We start from the raw sequence: 16,613 nt of genomic DNA, 5'->3' as shown, positions 1-16,613 counted from the left end.
ACATAAAAATAGAATGGATTCAAAGGGCTGAATCTGCATTACACATTTTTATACAAGCACAAAAAGTGTCTAATTCAATCACAATCTTATTTTGGCTTTATTTATCCAACCATTTGCAGTTGGCTTTGCACCCTTGGACTTGATTCCTACTCCAAAATGGCAATCGATGACATCCACTGTAAAGAAGTGCATGCAATGAGGGGTGGATGTGGTTATCCAATCTATCATAGTCTAGTGACCTTCTAGGACCAGCATGTGACAACTGAGAACTGAACATCAGCAAGCCATTAGCTAATGAACCAAATCTCTGGAACAACCACTTCTATGGGAGAAAGGGTGAAATTAATGAAAGAAGCTGGAATCTAACCTTGGAAAATGTATAATAAACATGTCAAGAAAAAGATTGTGCTTCTCTTTACTGGGACATCTATTACATCTTTCTTCAATTCACACCATCACCAGACAGACGAGAACTGTAATCATTTAATTAGTGTCGGTATATCACAAAACCATCCTCTTCTGGCACAAAGACCACTCACCCATTTAGGACGGAAACATACAATTACTCAGATAGAAACTTATGCATGTTTGGAATTCTATACCCAAGAAGGCTGTTGATGTTGGGTCACTAAAATAGATTTTGAATAGTGAGCTAAGAGGATAGCACTGGAGAGCAAAGTGAACTTGGGGTGTAGACTTCACCATGCAACACAGGCTCCAGAGACCACGATGCCCACTCCTGGTTCTATTTATGTTGTATTTTGTTAAGGCACATAATTTAAAACAAATTTTCATAACTAAAGAATAGCCATTGTTGTTCAAAGTTGAAAAGCAAAAATTTGGATAAGGACAAGAATACAATTACAATTGTTTTCTTCACTTGTGGTAAACATGGACAGGTGTGAAATTTGACTCAAGGTTTGCAGATACTGGTGGCTCAATATACAGCAGATTCAATTTTCAAAGTTGTCATCTCTGGAGGAGTGGATTCAAACAAAATAATTTTAGACTGGGTCAGAGATTCTCACTGTTATGAGATCTGAACTCCAATACTGGGAGTGCACAGGCAATTGATGAGGTTGGTAAGGTAAATAAAAAACTAACCTTCATGTATGAAAAAAAATCCAAGAATTTAGAACCAGCTTGCAATGTTATTGCCATGTAAATCTCAACATCCCCAAAATAAGCATCTGTTTGAATTTGGATCAACATACAAGTCCAGGAAAACCAGTACTAGAGCAAATATTTAAAAATAGTCTCTCCTCTTAATCTCAACACATTTACATCATCAACAAACTGCTTTGCACATGATAATATACTACTGAATGGAGCTTGACTGGCTCTTCCATACTAAATAATTATAGCCAAGAGCTTGATTTTACACTCAGCATTTTAACTCCAAGATTTAACCAAAATAACGGGAAAATCAACAAGCTCACATTTCTCTCTCTGTGATTCTAGAAGTGGGTTTCAAATTGCCCCCTAAACTCACATTCCACCATAAGCAATCCTTATGCCATAAATGCTCTGTGATTAGTAAGGGATTGCTTAAGGCGATATGTGAGTGGGGAAAAGGTTGAGAACCTCTGCTCTAGACCCAATTGTTACTGAAATATTTTGCTTGAGAAAAATTGTCATTGGCCCATTTTCTTTAGAGTAATGAAACCATGCACATAACGAGTCAATTAGGTACGATTAAAACAGTGGTTTTCAAACTTTTTCTTTCCACTCACAACCACCTTAAGTACTCCCTTACTAATCACAGATCACCTATGGCATAGGGATTACTTGAGGTGGAATGTGAGCTTAGTGGGGCAGTTTGAACACCACTGCACAGGGTCTTCAGCAAGATCAAGCTACAGATTCCTAGCAATAAAAAAAACCCAAACCCTCCCTAACTCATAACCCTCTATTTTACTTTCATCCATTTCATCTAGGAGCCTCTTAAATGCCCAAATATTGAAGCCTCCACCACCACCCCAGACAAGACATTCTAGGCACCCACAACTCTCTGTACGTCACCCCTAAAGTTTCCACCCTTCACTCTGTACACATGTCCCCTCATGTTTACTATTCATGCCCTGGGGAAAAAGGTGCTGACTGTCAAACTTATCTATGCCTCTCAGAATCTTGTGGACCTTTATTAAGACACTTCTCATCATCGAGCTATAGAATATTACTGCACAGAAACAGACCCTTCGGGCCTTCTAGTTCGTGTCAAACTATTCTTCTCCCTAGTCCCACTTACCTCCACCCTGACCATAGCCCTCCAATACATGTATCTGTCCAAATTCTTCTTAGAAATGATTCTGCATTCACCACTTCAACTGGCATTTTGTTCCACACTCCCACCACTCTCTATGTGAAGAAGTTCCCCCTAATGTTCCCTCTAAACCTTTCCCTTTTCACCCATAACCCATGTCCTCTGGTTTGTATCTCACCTAGAAAAATCTGACCTACATTTACTCTGTCTAGACCCCTCATAATTTTAAATACCTCTATCAAATCTCCTCCCATTCTTCTACACTCCAGGAAATAAAGTCCTAACCTATTTAACCTTTCCCTGTAACACTGCTCCTAAAGTCCTGGCTACACCCTAGTAAATCTTCTCTGCACTCTTTCAATCTTATTGATATCTTTCCTGTAGTTAGATGGCCAAAACTGCACACTATATTCCAAATTTGGCCTCAGCAATTTTACCGTAACATCCCAACTCCTATTCTCAATACTTTGATTTATGAAGACCAATATGCCAAAACTCTCTTTAAAACCTTATCTACCTTTGAAGACATTTACAGGAAATTATGTATCTGTATTCCCAGATGTCCTTTTTTGTTTTGTCCTTTCAGAATGTAACACCTCACATGAGTCTGCATTAAATTCCATCTGCAATTTTGGAGCCCATTTTTCCAGCTAGTCCAGATCCCTCTGCAAACTTTGAAACCCTTCCTTACAGTCCACAACACCTCCAATCTTTGTGTCATCTAAAAATTTACTGATCCAATTTACCCCATTATCATCCAGATAATTGATATAGATGACAAACAACAATGGTCCCAGCACCGATTCCTGAGGCACACCACTAGTCACAGGCCTCCAGTCTGAAAAGCAATCATCTATCAGCACTCTTTGACTTCTCCCATGTAGGCAATGTCGAATCTAGTTGACTACCACCCCATGAATACCTTTCTGAATAACCTCTCATGTGGGATCTTATCAAAGGCCTTACTAAAGCCCACATAGACAACATCCATATTCTTTTCTTCATCAATATTCCTGGAAACCACCTCAAAAAACTCTAGGATTGGTTAAACACAGCCTAACAAGCACAAAGTCATGTTGACTATCCCTAATCAGTCCAAGGATAACCAAATGCTTATATAATCGATATAACAATTACAGCACGGAAACAGACCATCTTGGCCCTTCTAGCCCACACCGAACCAAGTCCTCTCCTCTAGTCCCACCACCTGTACCTTGCCCATAAACCTCCATTATCCTCCCATCCACATACATATCTAATTTTCCTTAAATGACAAAATGGACCCTGCCGCCACTACTTCTCCCAGAAGCTCATTCCATACAGCCTCCACACTCTGAATGAAGAAGTTCCCTCTCATGTTATTTTAAACTTACCTACTACTGATGCAAGGGTTATTAGTCTAAAATTTCCAGGGTTACTTTTGAAGCCTTTTTTAAACAACGGAACAACACAAGCTATATTCCAATCCTCTAGCACCACGCCTGTGGCCAAGGACATTGTAAATATTTCTGTCAAAGTCGCTGCAATTTCGATACTAGTCTTCCTCAAGATTCAAGGGAATATCTTGTCAGGTTATGGAAATTTATCCACCCTTATTTGCTTTAAGACAGCAAGCATCTCTTCCCCTTTAATCTGTATCGGTTCCATAACTTTACTGTTTGTTTTCCTAACTTCCCTTGACTCTGTACCAGCTTCCTGAGTAAATGCTGATGTAAAAAAAAACATTTAAGATCTCCCCCATCTCTTCTGGCTCTACATAGCCAGCCACTCTGATCTTCAATGGGATTAATTTTGTCCCTTGCTATCCTTTTACTCTTAATAAACCTGTAGGAACCCGTAAGATTTTCCTTCACATCATTGTCAAAGCAACCTCATGTCTTGGTTTAGTCTTCCTGATTTCTTTAAGTTTTTTTTAAATGGCATTTTTATACTCTTTGAGTACCTTATTTGCTCCATGTGGCATATACCTGCTATACATCTTCTGAAACATCCCCAATATCTTCAAAAGCCAAGCTCCCATGTCTGTTTACTTTGCCTTTAATCCTAACAGGATTTCACCTTTGAAGGGGTTCCACTTACTTAGCACTCATTTCCAGAAAACAATCTACGCATTCTATATCCTTCCTCATTGCTTCCGAATTGGCTCTTCTCCAATTAGAATCTCAAGCTGAGGCCCAGACCTATAATTAACTTGAAACTAGTGGCATTATGATCACTGGACCCAAAATGTTCCCCTGCACATACTTCTGTCACTTGTCCTGTCTCATTCCCTAATGGGAGATCCAGTATTCACTCTCTCTAGTTGGTTCCTCTATATGTTCTGTATTGATTTAGAAAACTTTCCTGAAAATAGTTGACAAACTCTAACCCATTCAGCCCTTTTACAGTATGGGAGTACCAGTCAGTAAGTATAAAATTAAAATCTCCTACTATCACAACTGTATGTTTCCTGGAACGGTCTGCTCTCTCTCTACAGATTTGATCCTCCAATTCTCATTGACTATTGGGTGGTCTACAATACAACCCCATGAGTGTAACATACCTTTCCTGTTTCTCAGTTCCACCCATATAGCTTAGTCGACAAGCCCTGTGGTCTGTCCTCCTTGAGCACAGCTGTGCTATTTTCCCTGACGAGCAATGACAATATTTTCATCCTCCCCATTCTGTTGCGTCTGAAACAGCGGAGCCCAGAACATTGAGCTGCCCCCTCCTGCAACCAACTTTCACTGATGGTCACAATGTCATAATTCCATGCACCAATTCACGTTCGAAGCTCACCTGGCTTTCTACAATACTTCTTGCATTGAAAGAGATGCACCTGATAAAATTTCCACCACCTACAACCCTCTGACCTCTGACATTACCTCCTTCACTTCCTTATCTACTCTGGTACTGTGGTCCCTGTCAATCCAATTTAAAATCATCCTTCTACATTCCAAAGAGAAAAGCCCTAGCTCTGCTACACTTGCTAAATTATTTTAGAGAATTACAATCAATGAAGAAAGTAACAATCTGGGAGAAATAGCAGATCAAGCAGTAGTGGGGAAAAAAATGAATTGTCAACATTATTTGTCCACCCTTACCAGAGATCCCATAAATATTCTCCGAGCTGTACAAAGCATCTTTGGGCTCCAAGTTTGATCGCCTCTTGCTAATACGAACTGTAAATGCATCATCTTTTTGTCTTTCGCTGCAACAAATTAAAAATAATTAAATGTAGCTTTCAAAAGCTTAGCCATTACGCTTTTTGTCAAGGGAGAGAGCAATCTTGGCCTAATCATGTGCCAATTACAGTGCTGGGTTTAAATCTGCTTTTATAGCAGTATTGATCTTTCTGGAAGTTTTTAAATTACACAAAGTCAAAAAGAAAAAAATATTTTAATTTGGTAAAAGTCACAGATTTAAAAAAAAGTATTTAAATTTTAGTCAATTGAGATCCCAATTCAATGCCAAAAAGTAGATACATTCGTTGTAAAATGCAAATACCTTTGAGAGAAGGAGTTTGAATTCTCATTGTCCAGTGACAGGCTTTTCATATCTTTACTAATGCTTCTTGGCTTTGGAAGTGGTTTTGGTTTGGCCACTCTCCCTTTTTTACACCAGACGACAAACCCACTGAGCTCTCTGTAAAATAAAAACAAGACAATAGCTAATAATATCCTTGGACACAGACATACGGTACATCCCATATACCCAACAAGCACAACAAAAGCAACATAAATAGAAACCAAAACATACCTAATAAATATAAGCATGAACATGAATACACTCCCACAAGAAAAGAGATCTCTTTAAACCAAGTCATGCCATGACTGTGGCACGTAATAGTTAACAGACACGTCCTTTATTGGAGTTAGGTACCAAACTAAAAATATTTGTTTAAATATGCTTCATGTTGAGTGATGCAAATCACTTTTAGAACGTGGGCAACAATGTAGTAACTGTACTCGGAAATTCATACAAGGTTCGCATTTACAGGAAAATGTTTTTAGCTGCACTGAAAGCGCTCCTTGTCTCTACTCAACAGAACTGAGCAACATTAATCTATCTTTATAATTTTCTGTTAACCCCAAAGGAAATGACTACAGGGACAAGTGCATATTCCACAAAAATTCACTTAAATTATGCAAAAATTACACAAATGGATGAATTTTGTCATTTCTAATGCCCAGTTAACAGTACTTACCCAATGCATGTATAGGAAGGCACAATCTGTTTGCTTTTCCCAGTCAGTCTGACATCAAAAATAGCAGTATCTGCCTCTTTGAATGGAACTCTCCTTATACATAAACGTTTCTTTTTAGAAACTGTAACCTCTGGGGAAAAGAAAGGAAATGTTAATGTAGTTAAAGAGCCGCACAATTAAGGTATTTATCAGATTTTTACCAGACGAGAGAAAAACCAGACTGGACTAAGATAGAACTAGATAAAATAGGAGAGAAGGTACCGGAACATACACTTTATAAGTGGGATGAAAAGCTGGTGCAATATCAAAGCTCACCAGTATTGCATCATTTACTTAATACATGGAAGATCCACTTAGAAAAGAAAAAAATGAATTATCAAATACCAAAATTATTATTGACACAAAATCCACTAATCCCTTTTACGATAGATAACCTTTCCTTTAGAGAATGGGAGAGAAAAGGAATCAAAAGAATAGAAAATTGTTTTTTGGGAAATAATTTATTAACATTTGAACAGTTGAAGTACAAATATGGAATAACTCATGGAACAATGTTTGCATATCATCAACTGAAAGCTTATTTAATTGGGAAACAGATTGAGGTTACCAGAAGGAAGCAGCTTTGAATATGTGATTACAGACACAATGATAATTAAAAGATTTATAACGAACATGTATATTAATCTGCAAGATAAGGAAAATGATGAAATAAGCTATAAACCTAAACAAAAGTGGAAAAAGATTTATACATAAAGTAAAAAAAATGAAGCATGGGAAAAGTTATGTTCTGGAACTATGAAGAATACAATAAACACAAGGTTACGCATGATACAGTATAATTGGTTACACAGGGTATGTATCACTCCTCAAAAATTAAAAGAATGGGATCCAACATAATCAGATGGGTGTTTTCGCTGTAAGAAGGAAATATAAAAAATGAAGTCCCATTGTTTGAACAAATTTGGGAACCATACATGGAACATAAAAGAGAGAGCATCCCCAAAAATGATAAGATAAAACAAATTGATTTATTTGTGTAAAAGTTGATGACACATTTTTCTTGTTTGTTTTTCCTTTGTGTGAAGACATTGTTTTATGGTTTTATTGTATTGTATATGTTGAATATTTATTGGTTTTGGAGGGGGGTGGGAAGAGGGGAGGGAGGGAAGGGGGGGGAAAATGCCACTGTGTATATTTAATGAGAAATGTTTGTACATATTTTGGTTGATATGGTTCAGTGTGAAAAATAAAAGAACAGAAGGAATAGGAGCAGGAGTAAGCCATCCAGTCTGTTGAACGCACTCCTCCATTCAATGAGATCGTGGCACTGACTGGCAAAACAAAATCACTGACACTAAGATTTGGGAAGTAGTGGACAGCATTGAAGAATCTCAAACCTTGGAGCGGGATCTGGACTAGCTGGAACTAATGGGCTGTAAAATGGTAGTTAGAATTTAATGCAGGCAAGTGTAAGGTGTTGCACTTTGGGAGGGCAACCCAAGGAAGGACTTGCTCGGTAAACAACAGGGAACTGCTAGTGTGAAAGAACAGGGGGATCTGGGAATAAAGATGTACAATTCCTTGAACGTGGCATCGCAGGTAGATAGGGTGATAGAGAATGCATTAGGAACATTGGCTTTCATAAATCAAGGTGTTGAGTATAGAAGTTGGGATGTTATGTTGAAGTTAACAAAATTTACAAGAACTTGAAGAACTGGTTTATAGGGAAAGGTTGAATAGGTCAGGACTTTAATCTCTGGTGCATCTGAGAATGAAGGAGATCTGATAGAGGTATACAAAATTATGAAGAGTATGGGTAGGGTAAATGCCAGATGTTGGGTAAGAACTAGAGGTTAAGGGTGAAACGTTTAAGGTTGGAATGAGCTGCCAGCAGAGGTGGTGGATGGGGGGTACAATTTTGACATTTAAGAGAAGATTAGTTAAGTGCCTGGATGGGAGGTCGGTGGTGCAGGTCAATGGACTAGGCGAAATATGTACGGAGTTTGTAGGTTAATCGGTGTATTTGGGGAACAATGGCTCATGGGCCAGGAGGGTCTGTTATCTAAAAATCATGGGCCAGTTTGTGTGCTGTAGTGTGCTATGTTCTAAATTATAGCTGTTGTGAGCTGGTTCTTTGAATTGTATAAAAATGGGAAACTATTATTATGGCAAATGACAAATAATTGAGGTAAATGTTGCACTTAGCCTACGGCTCTACTCGTTATACACCCAAGACAATTCCAATGCCATCTACAAGTTTGCCGACGACACCACAGTTGTCGGCAGAATCACAAATGACAATGAGAAAGCGTACAGGAGGGAGAAGGATCAGCTTTGAGTGCTGTCACACCAACAACTTTGTACTTCATGTTTGCAAGACCAAGGAGATGCTGTGGACTTCAGGATGGAATCAGGAACACAACCCAGTCCTCACTAGGGCTCAGTGGTGGAGTACATCAAGAACTTAAAATTCCTGGGTGTCAACACCTCGAGTATCTGTCCTGGAGCCTGCACACTGAGACAATCACGAAGAAGGCTCGCCAATGTCTATACTTTGTGATGTGTTTGAGGAGATTCAGTAGGTCACCAAAGACTCTTGAAAACCTTTATAGTTGTACCGTGGTACCTGGTTGCATCACTGTCTGCTATGGAGGCGCCAACTCTCACAACAAGAAAGGACTCCAGGGTTGTTAACTCGGCCTGCGACATCACAGGCACCAGACTTCACTCCACTGAGGACATCGACATGAGGCGATGTCTTAAAAAAGCAGCCTTTATCCCCAAAGACCCCCACCATCCAGCCCACGCCCTCCTCTTCACTCTGCTACCATCATGAGCCTAAAGACGAGCACTCAGATGGCACAGAGACACCTTCTTCCCTGCTGCCATCAGATTCCTAAATGATCATTGAACTAAAGACACTGCCTTACTTTTCATTCACTATTTTTTTTTATATATTATTTTTGTAATAATATGAATGTTGCACAATGACGCTGTCGCAAAACACCAAATTTTATGACTTGTTCATGACAATATATTCTGATTCTGGTTTAAGGCAGATGACACAGAAGATCAAATTCTTACCTTATTATGCTGCACCCAAGCACAGAGTCAGGAAGAATTGGTTCAGCTAATAGATATTTATTATCTATCAACTCTTGAATATGGTACATCAGGGTCTAGTTCAAGAATACAGTCCCCGAGTACTAAAAATACACCAGTAATTTTTTAAAAATCACGTATATGGAGGTTTGCAGAAGCTAATTTGGTCTATTTCCCTCAACCTTAAATCAACCTGATCACTTCGTGCTTGTTTTAACTGTGTTCAAGAACAAGACACGCAAAAGATACTGGGTCAAAAATCATAGCACACAAGTAATATAGAAATGGAAACACCAAGATAAATCAAGGAATGACTCTGTGAGACAGATAGTTTGATTACAAAGAACACTATTCAAGGCAAGATAAAGGATGTTAGTAAATAAAACACTTTACAACTGCATCTATAACAGTAACACCACACAGTAGTTTAAGACAAAAGGAACAAGAGTGAATCATTTATATGGATTTTAAAAGAGCAGTTGATAAAATCTCAGAACTGAAAGCAATTTATTTTTGGAATATATTAGTTGAATAGAAGGATATAGAAGCACACAAGGATTACAGAATAGATGGGGGCCATTTGTGCAAGTCCATGCACACAAGCATTTTTTTAATGTTAGCAATAAAGAATTTAAAGAGATGTGCTCACATTTTTATTATCCCTACTCCCAGGAACAAGGGGATGTGCAGAACGTCTGTTCTATCAATAGATTTCAGTTTAAATAACTGGCATCTTTAAACAATGCACCCTTTATTTTAGGTTAAGAGTGCTGACAGTTCTACACTACAACAAATATACTCACTAGAATCTATGAATTCATCAACAAATGCATATCCCGGAGGTAAAGGGCTTCTATCGGGAAGGAGGAGGATATCCACCACAACGTCCCCATGAGGATTCTGACAAACAAGAGTACAATATCATCAAATCATCATTTCCTCTCAAAGACCTAAACAGGCAGTATTTAAAAATCTGATGAGTTACCAACACTCGAACACCTTAAACACAAATTGCATTCAGATCGCGATGATAACTGATGGGAACTGGCCGAGTTAAATACATTAGATTCAGATGGAGTCACGAGACTTTATTGGTGTTGAGAACATCATCTTTCTTCTCGAAGAGGTGCCAATGCACAATCACTCTTCCAGTCCATTAAATGTGCATTTCCCCCACTTCTGTTCTCAAATGTCTTGCAAGGACATTTAAAACCTTTTGTCTATTGGTACGTGCTTCTTCCGCCTTCCTTTATTTCTCCCCAGTCTTTTAATTCAGGCACCTGCCTGCATTTTACTCATGTCTTGAAGAAGGGCCCAGGCCTGAAACACCAGTTGTTTTTCTTCACCTCCTATGGACGCTGCAAGACCTGGTGAGATCCTACAGCACTTCTGTGCTTTTACTACAATCACAGCATCTGCAGACTTGCATGTTTCACTCCTTGCAAAGATCTTGCATGAATTCAGGATATCTGGCACACTTATAAAGTTAGGATTGGAAGTATGTGGCAAGAATATTATCTGCCCAGCAATGACTGAGCCAGCGTACAGGAGAGTGTGACGGGAAGGTAAGGTCTTTTTAAAGACTCTTACTGGGGACAGAGCCTAGCAGTGGAGAGGGGAGAGGGGAGAGGGGAGGGGAGGGGAGGGGAGGGGAGGGGAGGGGAGGGGAGGGGAGGGGAGGGGAGGGGAGGGGAGGGGAGGGGAGGGGAGGGGAGGGGAGGGGAGGGGAGGGGAGGGGAGGGGAGGGGAGGGGAGGGGAGGGGAGGGGAGGGGAGGAGAGGGGAGGAGAGGGGAGAGAAGGACAGAAAAGAAAGGAGTCTGGGGCAGGTAAGAAAACTTTTTTAAAAGTCTCTTACCAGGGTCTGCGGGGAGGAGTCGGCGTCGGAGGCGGCCATTGGTCGAGCCAGCGTACAGGAGAGTGTGAAGGGGTTAATTGGTAAAAGGCCAATAAATAAGAGGGACAGTGAGCGGCCCAGCGAGTGAGTGGCACAGTGAAGGAGTGGGACTTCCAGGCTTTGGCTCATCAGGCTTCGGCGAAAGCAGGCGGAGAGAAAGCTAAGATAGTCTTCATTACTTCTTCATTGGGGTAAGGGATGAGTGTTAAGGCTGTGTGTTGTCGGGAGTGCCGGATGTGGGAGGTCCTGGAGTCTTCCAGACTCCCGGATGTCCATATCTGCACTAGGTGTGTCGAGCTGCAGATTGTCAGGGACCGTGTTAGGGAACTAGAGCTGCAGCTCGATGACCTCAGGCTGGTTAGGGAAACAGAGGTAGTCATAGACAGGAGTTACAGCCAGGTGGTCACGCCAGGGCCACGGGAGGATGAAAGGTGGGTAACTGTTAAGAGAGGGACAAAAGAACGTAAGGTGCCAGAGACGAGCCCTGTGAATGTAACCCTCAGCAATAAGTACGCCTCTTTGAGCACTGTTGAGGGGGACATCAGGGTTGGGGGGAGTGACAGTGGCTGTGCCTCCGGCACGAGGTCGGCCCCTGTAGCTCAGAAAGGGAGGGAAAGGAAGAGGAGGGCAATTGTGGTAGGAGACTCCATAGTTAAGAGGACGGATAGGGGATTCTGCGGACGCAGCAAGGAGAACCACAGGTTTGCCTCCCTGGTGCCAGGGTCCGAGATGTTGCTGCTCGTGTCCCAGATATCCTAAAGTGGGAGGGACAGGAGCCAGAGGTCGTGGTACATGTAGGTACCAATGACATAGGGAGAATTAGAGAAGAGGTCCTAAAAAGTGAGTACAGGCAGTTAGGTAGGGAGTTAAAAAGAAGGACCGCAAAGGGGGTAATCTCTGGATTACTCCCTGTGCCACGTGACAGTGTGAATAGAAATAGAATGAGGTGGAGGATTAACTCGTGGCTGAAGGGGTGGAGTAAGGGGCAGGGTTTTAAGTTTCTGGATAACTGGGACCTTTTTTGGGGGAGATGTGACCTGTACAGTAAGGACGGGTTACACTTAAATCCCAGGGGGACCAGAATCCTGGCAGAGGTATTTGCTAGGGCTACTCAGGATCCTTTAAACTAGAATGGTTGGGGGGAGGGAACAAAATAGTACAGAGCAGTAAGGAGAAGGTTAGAATGCAAACAAAGAAAGTTTGTAGTAAGTATTTGAATATGGATGGGCAGGTGATAGAGAAGGGAAATGCTCTGGAAGAAGATGAAGGGCAATTGGCAGGAAAAGTAAATAATGTTGTTCTTAAAGATGAGGGAAAACAGGGATTAAAAATTGGGAAATCCCTGAAATTCATATATTTTAATGCCAGGAGTATTGTAAAAACGGTGGATGAGCTGAAGGTGTGGATTGATACTTGGAAGTATGATGTGGTAGCGATTAGTGAGACATGGTTGCAGGAGGGATGTGATTGGCAACTGAATATCCCTGGGTTTCGTTGTTTTAGGTGTGATAGAGTCGGAGGGGCAAGAGGAGGTGGGGTTGCATTGCTAGTCAGGGAAAATATTACAGCGGTGCCTAGGAAGGATAGATTAGAGGGCACATCCACGGAGGCTATTTGGGTGGAACTGAGGAGTAGGAAAGGAGAGGTTACACTTGTAGGGGTGTATTATAGACCACCCGGAGGGGACCGAGACCTAGAGGAGCAAATCTGTAGGGAGATAGTAGATATTTGTGATAAGCACAGGGTTGTAATTATGGGAGATTTTAATTTTCCACATATAGATTGGGAAACACATTCTGTGAAAGGACTGGATGGGTTAGAGCTTGTGAAATGTGTGCAAGATAGTTTTTTACAACAATATGTAGAGGTGCCAGCATCGAGTCCACGCTGCTGAAGATCCAGCTGCGCTGGATGGGTCACGTCTCCAGAATGGAGGACCATCGCCTTCCCAAGATCGTGTTATATGGCGAGCTCTCCACTGGCCACCGTGACAGAGGTGCACCAAAGAAAAGGTACAAGGACTGCCTAAAGAAATCTCTTGGTGCCTGCCACATTGACCACCGCCAGTGGGCTGATAACGCCTCAAACCGTGCATCTTGGCGCCTCACAGTTTGGCGGGCAGCAACCTCCTTTGAAGAAGACCGCAGAGCCCACCTCACTGACAAAAGGCAAAGGAGGAAAAACCCAACACCCAACCCCAACCAACCAATTTTCCCCTGCAACCGCTGCAATCATGTCTGCCTGTCCCGCATCGGACTTGTCAGCCACAAACGAGCCTGCAGCTGACGTGGACTTTTTACCCCCTCCATAAATCTTCGTCCGCGAAGCCAAGCCAAAGAAGTAGAGGTGCCGACCAGAGAAGGAGCAGTGTTAGATCTACTGTTGGCAAATGGGATGGGTCAAGTGACGGAGGTTAGTGTTGGCGAGCACTTCGGGTCCAGTGATCATAATGCCATCAGCTTCAATGTCATTATGGAAAGAGAGAAATCAGGGCCAAGGATTGAGGTTTTTGATTGGGGAAAAGCTAGATTTGAGGAGATGCGAAAGGACTTGCAGGGTGTGCATTGGGACAATTTGTTTTATGGGCAGGATGTAGTAGAGAGATGGAAGTCTTTTAAAGATCAGCTTTTGAGAGTGCAAAAGCTTTATGTTCCTGTTAGGTTAAAAGGAGGGGCAAAAGGTTTGAGAGAGCCGTGGTTTTCAAGGAATATTGGAAACTTGGTTCGAAGAAAAAGGGAGGCGTACATTAGATATAAGAAGCATGGAGTTAAGGAGATGTTTGAAAGATACATTGAATGTAAGAGGAATCTTAAGAGAGGAATTAGGAAAGCTAAAAGAAGGTACGAGAAAACTATGGCAAGCAGGGTGAAAACTAATCCAAAAGAGTTCTACAAATATGTTAATGGTAAGAGGAAAGCTAGAGACAAAATTGGTCCCTTAGAAAATCAGAGCAGAAAACTGTGTGTGGAGCCTAGAGAAATGGGGGAGATATTGAACAGTTTCTTTTCTTCGGTATTCACTAAGGAGAAGGATATTGGGAGATGTGAGATAAAAAAAAGCAAATTGGGTAAATATGGGGAATATAGAGATTACAAAAGGTGTAGTTTTAAGGCTTTTGAAGAATATAAAGGTGGATAAGTCTCCAGGACCAGACGGGATCTTCCCCAGTACATTGAGAGAAGTGAGGGAGGAAATAGCAGAGGCTCTGGCGGTAATTTTCCAAATGTCATTAGATATGGGGATAGTGCCGGAGGATTGGCGCATTGCGCATGTGGTTCCGTTATTTACAAAGGGTTCAAGGAGGAAGCCTGGCAACTATCGGCCTGTAAGTTTGACGTCTGTGGTAGGTAAATTAATGGAGAAAATTCTTAGAGATAGTACTTATAAACATCTGGATAGACAGGGTCTGATCAGGAGCACTCAACATGGATTTGTGGGAGGAAGGTCATGTTTGACCAATCTGATTGAATTTTTTGAAGAGGTGACTAGGAATGTGGATGAGGGTAGTGCAGTGGATGTTGTCTATATGGACTTCAGTAAGGCCTTCGATAAGGTACCACATGGAAGGTTAGTTAGGAAGGTGCAGTCTTTAGGTATAAATTTTAAGATAGTCAAATGGATTGAACATTGGCTGAAAGGGAGAGGCCAAAGGGTGGTAGTGGATAATTGTCTGTCAGGTTGGAGGCCGGTGACCAGTGGTGTGCCTCAAGGATCTGTATTGGGCCCATTGTTGTTCGTTATATACATTAATGATCTAGATGATGGGGTGGTGAATTGGATTAGTAAATATGCAGACGATACTAAGATAGGTGGAATAGTGGATAATGAAGAAGGTTTTCAAGGATTGCAGAGGGATTTGGGCTGCTTAGAAAAGTGGGCTGAAAAATGGCAGATGGAATTTAATGCTGATAAGTGTGAGGTGCTTCATTTTGGTAAGAAGAATCAGAATAGGACATACGTGGTAAATGGGAGAGCATTGAGGAATACAGAAGAGCAGAAAGATTTAGGAGTAACGGTACATCGTTCCCTGAAGGTAGAAACTCACGTGAATAGGGTGGTGAAGAAGGCTTTTAGTATGCTGGCCTTTATCAATCATTGCATGGAATATAGAAGTTGGGAGGTAATGTTGAGATTGTATAAGACGTTGGTGCGGCCTAATTTGGAGTTCTGTGTGCAGTTCTGGTTGCCTAATTATAGGAAGGATATAAACAAAGTGGAGAGAGTACAGAGAAGGTTTACCAGAATGTTGCCTGGGTTTAAGCATCTGGAGTATGGGGAGAGATTGGACAGATTGGGTCTTTATTCTTTGGAGCGTAGAAGGTTGAGAGGGGATTTGGTAGAAGTATTTAAGATTATGAAATGGATAGACAAAATGGATGTGGATAGACTATTTCCATTAAGAGGAGGAAAGATTAAAACAAGAGGACATGAGTTAAGAATTAAGGGGTAGAGGTTTAGAGGTAACATGAGGGGGAACTTCTTTACTCAGAGAGTGGTAGCCGTGTGGAATGATCTTCCGGGAGAAATAGTGGCGGCGGAGTCAATTGTATTATTTAAGAAAAGGTTGGACAGGTATATGGATGAGAAGAAGATGGAGAGTTATGGGCATTGTGCAGGGAGGTGGGACTAGAAAGGGGTGTTTGGTTCGGTGCGGACTAGAAGGGCCTAATGGCCTGTTTCCGTGCTGTAATTGTTATATGTTATAATCACACTGGGTGCCTGGGACCAAGCCCCACCCACACCCATGGCACAAACAACAAAGCCAGGCCAAGCTGAAGAACTGTTTTCATTTAAACACCCTCTGTAATCATTTTAAACCTCAGAAACCTGAACTAAGCTCTGAACAATTGTTTTAAACTGAACTGCAAAACTTTTGTTCTGTAATGCTTTTAATAATATTCCTTTTATTTCCTCTTTCCTACCTATCTCTCACAGTCCATACTAGTTGTAAGTAGTCTATAAAAATACCCACTGTAATTAAATTGCTCACCAATTCTTTGCAATAACTACCATGAATTGTTGAATCTCAGCAAGTACAATAAAACCCGTTATCTGGAATTCAAGCAACAGGCAAAAAAAATCGTGAAAAATAAATAAGTTTTAAAAAAAGAAAATTTTAAATTGATGCATCTCGCTGTCATGCAGCACGCAATCTCAATCAACTGGA

At 41.2% G+C, this 16,613-nt stretch overlaps 1 protein-coding gene across 6 annotated transcripts in view; it reads right to left on the bottom strand.

The window, feature by feature from the left end:
* mvb12a (multivesicular body subunit 12A) overlaps nucleotides 1-16,613 on the bottom strand; it is a 69,709-nt gene that overhangs the window by 27,216 nt on the left and 25,880 nt on the right. For all 6 annotated transcript variants that reach the window (XM_069927591.1, XM_069927590.1, XM_069927587.1 and 3 more), the window contains exons 4-7: nucleotides 10,355-10,451; nucleotides 6,450-6,579; nucleotides 5,750-5,887; nucleotides 5,347-5,453 (exon numbers count right to left, since the gene is read on the bottom strand). In XM_069927591.1, the coding sequence (XP_069783692.1) occupies nucleotides 5,347-5,453; nucleotides 5,750-5,887; nucleotides 6,450-6,579; nucleotides 10,355-10,451 (472 nt within the window). The remainder of the gene's footprint in view (nucleotides 1-5,346; nucleotides 5,454-5,749; nucleotides 5,888-6,449; nucleotides 6,580-10,354; nucleotides 10,452-16,613) is intronic.

This window comes from Narcine bancroftii, chromosome 3 (assembly GCF_036971445.1).
Source record: "Narcine bancroftii isolate sNarBan1 chromosome 3, sNarBan1.hap1, whole genome shotgun sequence".
NCBI classification, from domain to species: Eukaryota; Metazoa; Chordata; class Chondrichthyes; order Torpediniformes; family Narcinidae; genus Narcine; species Narcine bancroftii.
The sequence above is the reverse complement of the archived record's forward strand: the minus strand, read 5'-3'. Positions and strand labels throughout refer to the sequence as shown.